We start from the raw sequence: 12,569 nt of genomic DNA on the forward strand, positions 1-12,569 counted from the left end.
TTAGGTTGTTCCCTCCTGAGCCGCGGGTCCCACAATAAATTTGGCTGCATCCTAATAGCTTCCAGGAGATGGTTGACATGGTTTTAATCGGTCAAAATAACGCCAATGGAGACTAATCATATCTCAAGGCATGCATGTGGGGAAGTTAATGGAGGGTTATATTTTTGTCTGCAGCTGCACCAGGAGGTCCAGGACACCTACTCGTCTTACCTAACACTCTTGATTATTGAAGGTCCATTTTATCTACTCTAGGTTCCAGGGGGAAAGTTCCTCCCAGATGTCATACATATTAAAAAAATTTAAACGATTTTAGTTTTGTTTTCACTAGTTTATCGGCGATCGATAATGGTAACGATTAACGAGCATCTTAGATCTGCGACATCTGGAAATTTCTCTCTCTCTCTCTCTCTCTCTCTCTCTATATATATATATATATATATCTAAATATGACGTCTATTGTATCTCACATTCTCTTTAAAATCGTAGAGGATGCGAAGAAAATGATTTATTAGTCTTTCTTTTTCTTTTTTAATTCCGTTTCAGCAACAAGTGGGCAAGTGGGTGCAATCCACAGAACCAAGGCTGGGAATCTTAACAAATCACACAATAATCGACTCCACATTGGTGTAGACAACTGTTAAGTATGCAGCTTTGATGTTGAGATTAAAAGATTCTAGGATAATTGCAATTTTATCTCTACCTCTAACTCGAATAAGAATCCAGGAGAGATTCCAAACAAATCGAAGAACACAAAATTAATGAAACTAAACGGGATAATAAACCAAAATAAATAATGCACAATTTTTTGCCATCTCTTTCCGTCTATTCTAATTACCACCAATCCCTGTACAAAAAAGAAGGCCAAAATTCCAACTACACCAAACCCCAGTGTCGCATCGGAGGATCTCGTACTGGGCCCCGGGTTGCATTCCCGGTACATTTGATTCATCAAGGCGTGGAGCCCCACAGTACCTCGGCCATTATGGTCGCGTTCTCCGCCGGTGAGTGCACCGCCTCCCTCACCCTCCGTAGGATCTCCTGCTTCGTTTCTTGCTTCTCCCTTTGCCTTAGACCTTCGCCTACCTCCACCTGTATCGCGAATCGCGCCACCGCGCTGGCGAAGGGCCGGGATTCTAGAAACCGCCGCTCTGTGCTCTCGCCTCGCTTTGGCTTTCCTAGGACTCCAGCTCGGATCCCGTCGCCGCCGGGTTCGTCGCTGTCCCAGCCGTCGATCTCGATCAGGGCGCCGCCGAGTTCGGACAACTGGAGGGAGACGAGCCGTTTGATCAACCCGTCGGCGAGCATCGCGTCGACGGCTTCTTTCCGGCCGTAGTAGCCGATCTCGAGGGCGAGGTCGAGGGCGAGGACGCGGATCTCGAGGTCCGGGGAGGCGAGGAGGGAGACGAGCTTTGGGATCTCGCCTCGGGATTGGATCTCGTCGATGAGGGGGCTGCGGATGGCGGCGATGAGGCCGTTGACGGCGCGGAGGGAGGAGGGGGAGGAGGATGACGCGGAGACGAGGGAGGCCACGGTGGGGCCCATGAGGACGGGGCCGACGAAGACGTCCTTGTTGAAGCGGACGAGGGCGAGGACGGCGGCGGCGCAGCGCTCTCGCACGCGCTTCGAGGCGGCCGGGTCGGAGAGGACTGACTCCACGGCGGCGAAGGCACCGGCGCGGAGGAGGGCGTCTTGGAGCCCCCGGTCGAAGCCCTGGGCGGCACGGGACTCGAGGTCGAGGAGGAGTACCTCGAGATCCGGTTCCTCGTCGCCGGATCGGGAACGGAGGGCGGAGACGAGGCGGTCGACGCACTCACGGTCGATCCAGGATTGTATCTCGGAGCCGATGGAGCCAGCGACGCGGGAGAGCGCCTCGTGTTCGCTGGATCTTCGGCGGCGGAGGAAGGATCGGAGTATTCCTCCTCCGCCACCGTTCTCTCCGGAGCGGAGGGAACAAGCTAGGGTCTTGAGGTGGGAGAGGAGGGAGGAGAGGGTGGAGAGGAGGGGGTCGCCGGAGAAGAGGTCAACGGAGCCCGTCTCGAGCTCGAGGAGAGCTCTCATGGAGGGCGAGTCGCATCCCCCGTCGTCGGCCGCCTCCACCTCCTTCGACGCCTTCTTGAGCGCTTCCAAGGCCTTCAGGATTCGTTCCTCCATGACCAAGCTACTCTATCTACTTAGATCTCTCTCCTATATCTCGAGTTTCCAGTCTCGAGACCGGAATGGCAGGCGGCGAAGGAAACGACGACGCGCGCCGCTCGCGCATGTTTCCATCACAGAGTCGTATGATTTATACATTCCACGAGATACGAAAAGTAGTACTAAAACAGCGAGCACAAATTAGGGTCGGAGAGAGACGTAGTCGTAGTCGTAGTCGTTTTAATTATCACATAGAACGTAAACGAATTAGATCACAGGTGATTGGATATTTACTTTTCTTCGGATCTCGGCCATCCGTAGGTTAAATATCGTAAGTACCGTGTGGGAATTTCGGAGTAAAGTTATAGATTTGACTTGCAGATAGATAGATAGATAGATAGATAGATGGTTTGTTGAAGGAGCAAGTGCGTTCGTTATATGGATGGATACCAACGTATATTCGGATCATCCGGGGACATGGAATATTTCTCTGTTTTATTCCCACTTAACCTGAATAAAATATTTGCCCAGAAAGAAATCTAGTTTTCCACTCCATAACTTGATGACGTGGCAACTCCTCTCCTTGCAACGGCTGTGATGCTGCCACGTCATGGAAGCTCGTAGCGAAATAGTTGGAATAAACAAACAAGAAGAATATAGATTTTTTTTTTTTGGCGCAAAAAAATTTACACTACTAAAAAATTGTGGCCTTTTCCACTGTCCACGAAATCGCACCGACGCTTGCGTGGCCCCGCGCTGCAACGTGAATCACGAAAACCCAATGTAACGTTTTTTTTTTTATTTCTCTTTTCGTATTTAGTTTGGAAGCCAAATTTGCGGTGCCAGCTTAAACCTTGCAATCTAATAAAGCAACGTGTATAAAAACAAATAAATTAATAATGTGAATGTCACTTAATAAATTCCTTTGACAAGTGCCACCTATCTGAAATGGAACGCTAACAACTTTGGAGCTTTTGAGTTACCATCACCTATCATTGGGTTGGTTTAGAATGAGTCTAGTAACGCAAGGAGTGGAGATGTCGTTGTTAAGCCTCAATTTAACTAGACATCCGTATGACCACATACATTGGTCCAGAGTCCAGACAGCTCTAACTGCTTCATAACTCATGTCATATAGAACTTGCCATTTACGTGTGTGTTCTTGTGCTGATGTGGCATCAGTAATCTTCCCTGTGAACGTAATGCTCATAAAATTTTAAAAGAAAAGGTTTAGGCTCACAGAAGTAAGCTCGATAACCAAATTCAGGATCTGTATTAAATTAGCACTCCAATTTCGGAGCCCACACAAGCGGACACGCATGCAAACACATTGTCCTACGGTCAGCAAACAAAATGCCGGCCTTTCTGTCTCGCAAATGATACTAGTGGCCAATTTGTTGACCTTTTACTTAGTGGCCAACATGTGGCTCACCGATCTTGAGGTGCTTGTACTCAGTTCCTTCTCGGAACCTCACTATGTTCCAGCTCTGTGGCTCGCCATTCTTCCTAGTTTGTTCCTCACTTGGCCATTGGAATTATATCTCTAGGAGTAAATGCCAGAAGCCTAGAGGAAAATCAGTTAATCGGTCTTCAGAGACTGCTTGAACGCTGCTTCGGTAAAAGGTCATTTCGTGTTTTGTGCATAGTATTTACTATACTTTAGCTCAAAATAAATGTTCTTTGCGTGGATATTTCTCTCAAAATCAAAAACAAAAAATGTTCAAAAACACTTTATTTTTAAGATCAGTACACTCTGTTCACCTGGAGGAATTTACATGGCCAATATAGAGAAGGAACCATGAAGCCCCCTTATCACGATTGCCGAAGAATTTGCTGTTGTTCTGTATGAGCTACCATATGACTATCTGATACAGCAAGAAGCTTGTATATTGCCATGTCCAAAGACACCACATGATTACTGATTACTGATTGAGTACACGATGATACTCAATAACCGCTAAATATGAACGTTAACCAGAATATACTTTTGGCATCCCTCCCACTATGATTCTCGATAGATTGGCTGCGGCGACCACTTGAGACGCAAGTTTAACTTCCCAGATTTTGCCTCCTCTATGGGAAAACTCTCTGTGTATTCTTCTTCCATTATAACCCTTGTCAGGGTTGTGATGCACCTTCCGATGTAATCCTAAAATGAAAAATGAGACTGTTGTGATGAAACATCAAGAACTTCATTACATGACTATATTAGGTGGATTGACAACTGATGATCACACAATTATCATATAACGTTAATCAAACAACTTTGCTCAGATTGATGTGATGATACATCAAGAACTTCATCACATAACTATATTAGGTGGATTGACAAATGATAATCACACAATTATACTATTTCCTTGTGACAAACTAAATCCAGGAGATAATCACTTATTATGTATGATTTTTCAGCTAGTAAAAGATAGATTAAACATTTAAGGGTACTCACCTGCCCAAATGTGTCATGATCCCAGACTTCCAAAATTAGCAGCTCATGTAGGCTATCTTCGACGACAAATTCAAAGGTCTGATTCCATGTTGGATTTAAGTTTTCACTCACAACCTGCAATAGTCCACATTATCCTTAGTCTTGGAGGAAAAGTAGCATTTCAAAGGTCAAAGGTTATTTAAAATCTCATATGATGAAGTTACCCTTGTTTTGGCTTTAGTTTTCATTTTCTTCATATTAATCACAACATATGGGTCTGACTTTCCATTGATATCCATAGCAGGCAAATCTTGTGCTGATATTACCGTCACAGAGAGTACTCCCCTCATGATGACTTCTTTTCTCTTGCGTGATGATAACCTATCAATATTAGTAACTCCATTTCCATTTTCCCGGTTGCTGATGGTTTTCTCCAGAGAAGTCATTGAAAACTGTTTTGCAAAAGGATTGGAAAACTCGTCCTCTGTGCCATAAGGGCAGTACAATAACTCCAGGTGCACCTAATGTTCATTGCACGATGGAAAGAAACAGTAAAAATTCACAAGTTAGAAAGTGGTACATTGATAACCATATGAAGAAGATTCAAGGACAAATTTAGACCTTTACTATGATCTGTGAATCACTGCATCAGCGTAAAGCTTCTAACATCCAACAACTTCATATTATTTAAGGTTTATCAATTTTGTCTGTAATAAATCTAACCAAATGTAAAGATCAGAGACATTTTTTTTATATCTCTGTTTGGATTGGTATGATAATGCAAATAAACACCTCAAGGCATGCATAGAACCACAGGATTAATGATTAAGAGATAAGTACTTCAACTTTGCCGTAGTTGTTCCCAACCGGATTGTCATAATCTCCAAATAAGGAGAGTCAACTAGTCAAGTACATAGTATTACAGATGAAGCTTTTCAGTGAAGTAACTGTGAGCACAAAAAGATTGGAGCTTTTCATGCAATGAATGCCAACCAGTACAATATTAGCTTCAAAGCAAGGTAAAAGTTGAGGATTCCATCAAAGTGACACTGCAATCTGTTGTGTAAAAACATGTTATGTTGCACGAAAGAATAAGCCAAGTATAAAGTTACATAATACAAGTAACAGACAGCTCTTTTAGATGGGCTCCTTTAGTTCCCATGTTGAAGGAAATCATCAAAATTCAAAAGTTAATCACAAGTGTTAAAAGCTTACAGAAGCTATAGTAAATCTGACTCATTCAGTTCTTTTGAACAATGTTAATATTACTCTTTAGCAATAACACATTAGAAATCTGATAAAGGTATATGATGGATCGAGTGTTTCTCAAAGAACAAAGATCGGAAACATATAAAGCTCGAATGAGTCCAAGAAAGTGCAAACTAACCTGACCCCGATCTTTCTTATCTCTCTGGACTTCCAAATCCTTTACAAGTTTCAACCAGATATCCTTCACTTTACCTGGTTGAAGGTCCTTCAGCCTTACATGAGCACAACCAATTAGCTCGGATGCCTGGATCCCATCATCATCATAGATCTTCACTACCAAATTCTGGGTATCTGCATCTTCAACTACAAATTCAAAGTGCTCATTCCAGATAGGGTTCAAATCATTATTCTGTAAGAAGCGATTCCAATTAGAAAGAACAAGATGAAAACAAGGAAAAACAGTTTTTTTTTTTTTTGAAACCTACGATTATTTTACTTGTCTTCATTCTGTCACGTAATGGGCGTATGTACAACACAGCAAATGGGTCAGATTTTCCTACGAGGTCTTTGTTTGTTAGATCTCTTGCTTGCACAAGCTTTACCTCCAATATTCCGACAGGTTTCAACTCTAGATCACTGAAATTATTTCCCAAAGAAAAGGAACTGTTACAATTCTTAAGTTGAATAAACTGTAATCTGCATTGAGTGTTTACCAATAACTACCTATAATCCCCAGGTAATATTGGAACAACCTTCCGTACTGGCCATGTTAGGGAGTCTTCAATGGCAACACGTATAGTCTCCTGAATAATAATCCATATTATATTTGTTCAGACTTTAGATCCAATTAAAATTTAAAGTGAGCTTATAATTCAATGGATCAGCAAGGATATACAATAGCAATGCTCAAACCTCAATTGCATCAGAAATTCCAGGTATAGATGAAACTTCACCACCAACAACCTTTAACTTGAAATCCAGCTTTTTCTACAAGTACGTACGAGATTATACTTCATTTGAGATATTACAAAAGACTTACAGATGGATAACCCAAAGGAAAAAGTTTTTACCTTCTCTCTTAAAGAATAGCAGATAGCCCCAAAGCATGGAAACTGTTCAACCAGTGGTTTAAACATTAAGCGGAAAACTCCCGTGAAGCCAATATCCTTTACCTGTGATGCATTGATAAGTTTCCTAAAAGCAATTTAATTCTTCATTGATGTGCAAACTTTATATAAGATCTCCACGAGTTGTAGATCCACTGTGACAAACAAAGCAGTCAGACTACTACAAAGAGATTGGTAGCCCTTGGTAACATCTGCTTTTCAAGTCACACGAAGTGAGCAAACGAAGAGCAGTCCAGAAAATTTCAAGAAATACCAATAATGGAAATCTTGAGTTTGAAGGAAGCCACAGCCCACAGGAACCAACAAGAACTGGAAAAAAAAAAAAAGAGAACAGAGCCAATTATTACCAGAAATATAATACCTACCACTTTCCTTGATTCTTATTTAATCTGGAATATTGCATTTCAAGTGGCAACAAGAGCCACTTCTCCTAAGAATGCCTATGTTAAACTTGATTCCAAAAATAACCTTGAAGAAACAACAAATTGTAACCTTCAATCATGCACTACGAAGTACAGTCCTCCTTGGGTAACAGCAAATAAGATCCTGAAAGTCACAAGCTCAAGACAATTGACAAACTACGTGAATGTATGCTTCTCCTAACTACTTGAACTATTTTAGAATATTTGCATCCACTACTACCTACTAAATTCTGACTCTGGAGAACCTTTGGCTTCTCCTGAATAATCCCAAACGTGCCCCCTCCAAGGAAGTATGTTTATCACACTACAGTAGTAACCATCAGAAGAGTCAAAATTTCACCTACAACCATATTTACCATGATTTGCCGAATCGGCCGATTCTGATCTAGGCTCGATCAGAACACACTCTCTCTCTCTTTATCTCTTTCACTCTTTCTTCTCACCCTCTCTCTTTCTCTCGTTCACTCTTTCTTTCTATTTTTCTTTTCTTACTATATAACCATTATTTCTCTTGCGGAGAGATTTAGCTCTGGCGACGTAGATCTAACTTCGACGAATTCTGATAATTTTTTAATTTATTTCTTTATATCTCTCGCTGTTTTTTCATTTCTTCCGCTCTCTTTTTTTTCTTTTTCTTATTCTTCTTCTTCTTCTTCACTACACCATGGTTTTTCTTTTTTTGTTTAGTTTTCTTCCATTCACTCTTTCGAATCTCTTCTTCTTTTAAGTTTTCATCGCACCATAAATTTTCTTCTTTTATTTTATTATTTTTGGTAAAATTTTCTAAATTTTTAAAAGTTTTCCTGTATTTTTAAATAATATTTAGATATTTACGTAATTAAAAAGTCTAATCCAATCTAGGCGACCAATCCAGCCAATACATATTGTTTTTTCGGAAGGCCAATCCCAATCCCAATCCCAATTTTTCGAACCTTAATATTTACATTAAATAAGTATGCTTATCACACTTTTGCGGTCCTCCATTGGTGGCATTATGTTGAAATTTCAGTTCCACTCTTGGTTGATGAAGAATAGGTTCAAAAGTTCTACAAAGTTGAGAAATCACTTCATGGAATTCTAACTGATTACTGAAGTTGAATGCTCATTTTGTAGGAATGGGTTCAATACTTAACATAAAACACAAGATTTCAGATTCTATGGACAATAAGGACACAGATATTAAGTATTAACTACTAAGTAGTAACTAACAGTTAAGACCAAAGTAGAGGAATATGCAGAACAAATTGTGATACTACTAATCATCATAGTTTTCTACTAACATATAAAGTGGCTAAGAAATGTGTGTCAATGGCACAGAACGTGCTGCTTAAACATAGGCATGGCATATATTGACACGCATGATTGGCATATGGTAGCACATGAGAGTATCTTGAAACTCCCTACTGTGTTGCTGATAAGGCACTATTATGGTACATGACAACTGTGCTGAGCACAAAATCCATGAATGTAGCAACTTAAACATGAGTATACTGTTGCAAAAGTCATAGAGCACAAAGATTCTGTAGGATTGTTTGATCAGTCCATAAAAAAAATGATATAATTAAAGATTCTGTACTTCAAATGGCAAACTGACATAAGTTTCAATAATTCATTATCATGCACGATGATATTTTTTGTGTCATAGTGCCAATACTTTACCTATAAAACATTTAAAGGAAAAAAGCATCACCTGTATTGGAAGTGCTACGCCAAGCGTTGTTCGAATATCAAGAACAATATTTGGATTTGCATCCCAGTTCAAATCTAACTCCATGGTTATCCCAGATGCATCTTCTGATTCTTCTTCAATGATTGAAACTCCTTAAATAATATATTATGTAACTAATATGAGATTCTAGTAAATAGAAGTAATGCAACAAATAGGTTCATTAATCAATTCACATGGCTATCATTTGATCTCAAGGGAGAGACTTATTCAGAGCCTTTCAACTAATGATCTATTATTTCCAGAGTCTTGGATTATGATAAGCAAATGGAATAAAAAGATTACCCAATGTATGTACTACTATGCTACTCATGGTACACTCTTGGCTTAACATAACTCTATTGCAGCGAAAAAGTATTGTTTAAAATGTCTTTGGCTTAAATCCCACTATTGCTATTTAGTCAATATTGAATTTCATCCTTCCATTATTTTGTTGCATAATGAAATTCACATATAGTATAGCTTAAATGTAACCAAAGAGAGATCCTCAATTCCCATGATTATATAATAGTTGAATAACCCTACTGTGACAGATGGGGAGAGATTCAGATTAATGATAAGGGCTCACATCAGATTTCATTATTTACTTATTACAAATGCAAGAGAATATCTATTCTTTATTAACTCAATTTAAAGTTACAGATAAATAAGGAAAGTTGCTCTGCAAACACCATACTTTCTAGACAACATTAGAGTAGACATGACTAAAGATCTAGCAACAGATGGAAGACCCACCAGTGAACTGGGGAGCAACAGTACCAAGAGTCAGTTTTGAAAACTTGAGGGAAGCTAAGATGCCTGATCTGTATTGTTCGAGAATTGGCTCAACAGAACTTTTTATCAATTCTGATGCTGCCTGTACTAACCATAAAGCAAGCAAAAAGAAATTTGTGGCACATGCATCATGTATTAGTATACAGTCAATCATTAAAAGAGTGGTAACACATCATAAGTTCATAGAGAAGTAGATGAAATTGTGAATGCAACCAAAGTTTAAAATCCTTAGATAGTAAGTTGCATATTAGAAATAAGAAGCACCTTGTCAACGAAAGGCCAGACTTTTATCAGTTCCTGATTAAGCCATTTCAACTGAAAAAAGTTACAAAACCACTATTAGTACATAATTAGATAGAGGCTTCACAGACTAAAATGCAATCACAAGGAGGAGATACAAACATAACTTCTGGCGCCTTGAGAAAACTACCCATGAAGGGTATAAATCAGCTGGAAGAATTTTCCTCGAATCTTCAACTGTCATCTTTGAGAAACTCGCTACAGCAGCAGCCTACACCAAAACATCAAAAAATAAATTTATATATATATAAACTTTTACCCAATACTAGTAGTTCCAGTGATAGACATGCAATCCCTCAATATTCTAAGCTGATTCCCAGTTCTAGTAGCTCCAATAGTAGACATACGTTCCTCAATATTCTACCTGGGACCCTGTTTTATGATTAATCCTTTCAATGAAAAGAAGTCCAAGCTAGAATCCAAAGTTAAATGGTCTAAGTTAACCACAACACCTAAATAATCAATGATCTTTCCTGATAAGGATAACGAAATGGGGCTTTATCTGCCATTCTGGAATGGGATTAGATAATTTACTTTGATGAATTAGGACACCCCTATAAAGATGTCTCGTCCCTTGTCCCAGGCATTTTTTTTTCAACAAACTTCCTGTCAACAGGGATATTGGGGGCACACGAAGCTCATGCACACGGCATCCATTAGCATGTGAAGAATTTGAGTGCACGGATATCAAGTGAAAGCAATGTCAGGTAAGTGCATCCTTTTCCTATTAGTTCTTCTTGATACGACCTGATCTATTGTTAATAGATTATCTAACTAAAGTCACAGTTGAGTTTTATCAGTAATGCAAGCCTTAACATAGTGGTACAAAATCTAATTCTTACACAAACTAAGAAATGTCAAATAATCTTGTTTGTGATGCTATGCTAAAATCATGACAGACTGATAGTCAATTGGCGCAGCAGTTCGTGCAATGGATTAATATAAAGGAAGAGAGAAGTTTCTTTTTACTCCCAGAAAGTAGCATTCATCTTCCAAAAAGAACGAAGTTATTCCTACTAAAGCATTCATCTTCCTCAATACATCTCTACCTGTTGAAAGATCTTCCACACTTGCCATAAACACCTAATCTAGAATTAATACTGCGCAATCTACAAATAAATGGTTCCCCATTGAATAAAATTCGACAACTAATTCGCGGAACTACATGTTGCATTCAATCTATTCGTCCAAAAAGTCTAATAAGATATTAACACCAAGAGTTAGTAGCAACGAAGAAGGAAGAGCAAAGATCGATCTTTTACCAGCTCGCGGCGGCGCCTGGATCGCGAGTTCTCGGATCGAGCAAAGGCGATCACCACCCCAATCCCAAACGCGACCCCAAGAACCAAACCTAGAAAGAATGCCATTGCCCAATCCGCTCTTCGCAGGCCTCCTACCTCAAAAACACCAAGAGAGAAGAAGAAGAAGAAGACGAAAGACAACAAAGAGTATTAGATAGGAGATTGATGTGACCTCAACTAACAAATGTCCAACGGAGGAAGTATTGTAGCCCAAGTTCAGTAGTATTTAAGATACGTTTGGTTTGACCCGAAACGAGCAAAAGCGAGAGGAAATTTGGACTCGGTTGTAGAGAGAGAAACAGAGGGTTTTGCGGTGTTGTGTTCGAGACTTTTAGAGAGAGAGAGAGAGAGAGAGAGGTAGGCCGTGGCGATCACTTCGGGTTTTAGAACTTTCGGTGTGTGCTGTCGTCTGTGGTAAAAGACGACGATCTAAGTCTAACGTACCAGGTAGAACGGAGAGCGGATCGGCTGCATCGCAGGATACAGGAATTTTAGCCTTTTTACCAGTGAGAAGGTGCCAGGTTCTCCTATGTGGCCAATTTCTACAATCTGAGATGCAGCTAGTTTGCTCATGGTCCGTGGATTTAGATGCGATGCGCTTGCTATACGTCTCTTCACAGCTTTCATTCATGTGCAACCATCTACCTTATTATAAGTCCTTATAATTATAGGTAGGATGTTCTACCGTGTCAATATTACAACTACATATATGACATATAGCTTACTTAACGAAGTAGTCACTGCCACGGCAAATATCCAACTCATACATAATATTTTTGTTTTTTAGGTTTAAATATATTTTAAAAAGGTACTTCTCCTCAAAATTAATTTAACTCTATATAATTTTTAAATTATATATTTTTTTATAGATCATGAACTCGCAGGCTAATTATAAAATAGATAAAATAATTAATTATTTCTAATATATAAGTTGGATAACTAAGTCAACTATATAAAAATAGGTCACAATAAGCTTAAACAATATATATATAATATTTTAATAAAAAAACCTATCAAATAATAATTATGATATTCATAAGAGAATCAGACTAATAATCTTTGTGATAAGCAAGCAGAACCCAACCACTAAACCTATGATTTTGATCTAAGTCATATAATATTGCAAAGATATTTTGTTTTATGATATTC

At 39.4% G+C, this 12,569-nt stretch overlaps 1 protein-coding gene across 2 annotated transcripts; it reads right to left on the bottom strand.

Moving 5' to 3' along the window:
* Nucleotides 1-3,850: 3,850 nt before the first annotated feature.
* On the bottom strand, nucleotides 3,851-11,621 carry LOC140801845 (synaptotagmin-5-like). 2 transcript variants are annotated; one of them, XM_073157184.1, is made up of 13 exons: nucleotides 11,382-11,621; nucleotides 10,224-10,330; nucleotides 10,084-10,132; nucleotides 9,781-9,901; nucleotides 9,010-9,140; nucleotides 6,841-6,942; nucleotides 6,683-6,757; nucleotides 6,494-6,573; nucleotides 6,256-6,406; nucleotides 5,949-6,179; nucleotides 4,786-5,082; nucleotides 4,583-4,696; nucleotides 3,851-4,282 (listed from the first exon to the last, which is right to left on the bottom strand). In XM_073157184.1, exons 1-13 carry the CDS (start codon nucleotides 11,484-11,486, stop codon nucleotides 4,136-4,138), a joined length of 1,710 nt encoding a protein of 569 aa, XP_073013285.1. In that variant the 5' UTR covers nucleotides 11,487-11,621; the 3' UTR covers nucleotides 3,851-4,135. The 2 variants fall into 2 exon arrangements, with proteins under 2 accessions (XP_073013285.1, XP_073013293.1); XM_073157192.1 differs by lacking the exons at nucleotides 9,781-9,901; nucleotides 10,224-10,330; nucleotides 11,382-11,621.
* Nucleotides 11,622-12,569: the final 948 nt, after the last annotated feature.

This window comes from Typha latifolia, chromosome 1 (assembly GCF_019914945.1).
Source record: "Typha latifolia isolate L0001 chromosome 1, TyphaL0001v2, whole genome shotgun sequence".
Classification (NCBI taxonomy): domain Eukaryota; kingdom Viridiplantae; phylum Streptophyta; class Magnoliopsida; order Poales; family Typhaceae; genus Typha; species Typha latifolia.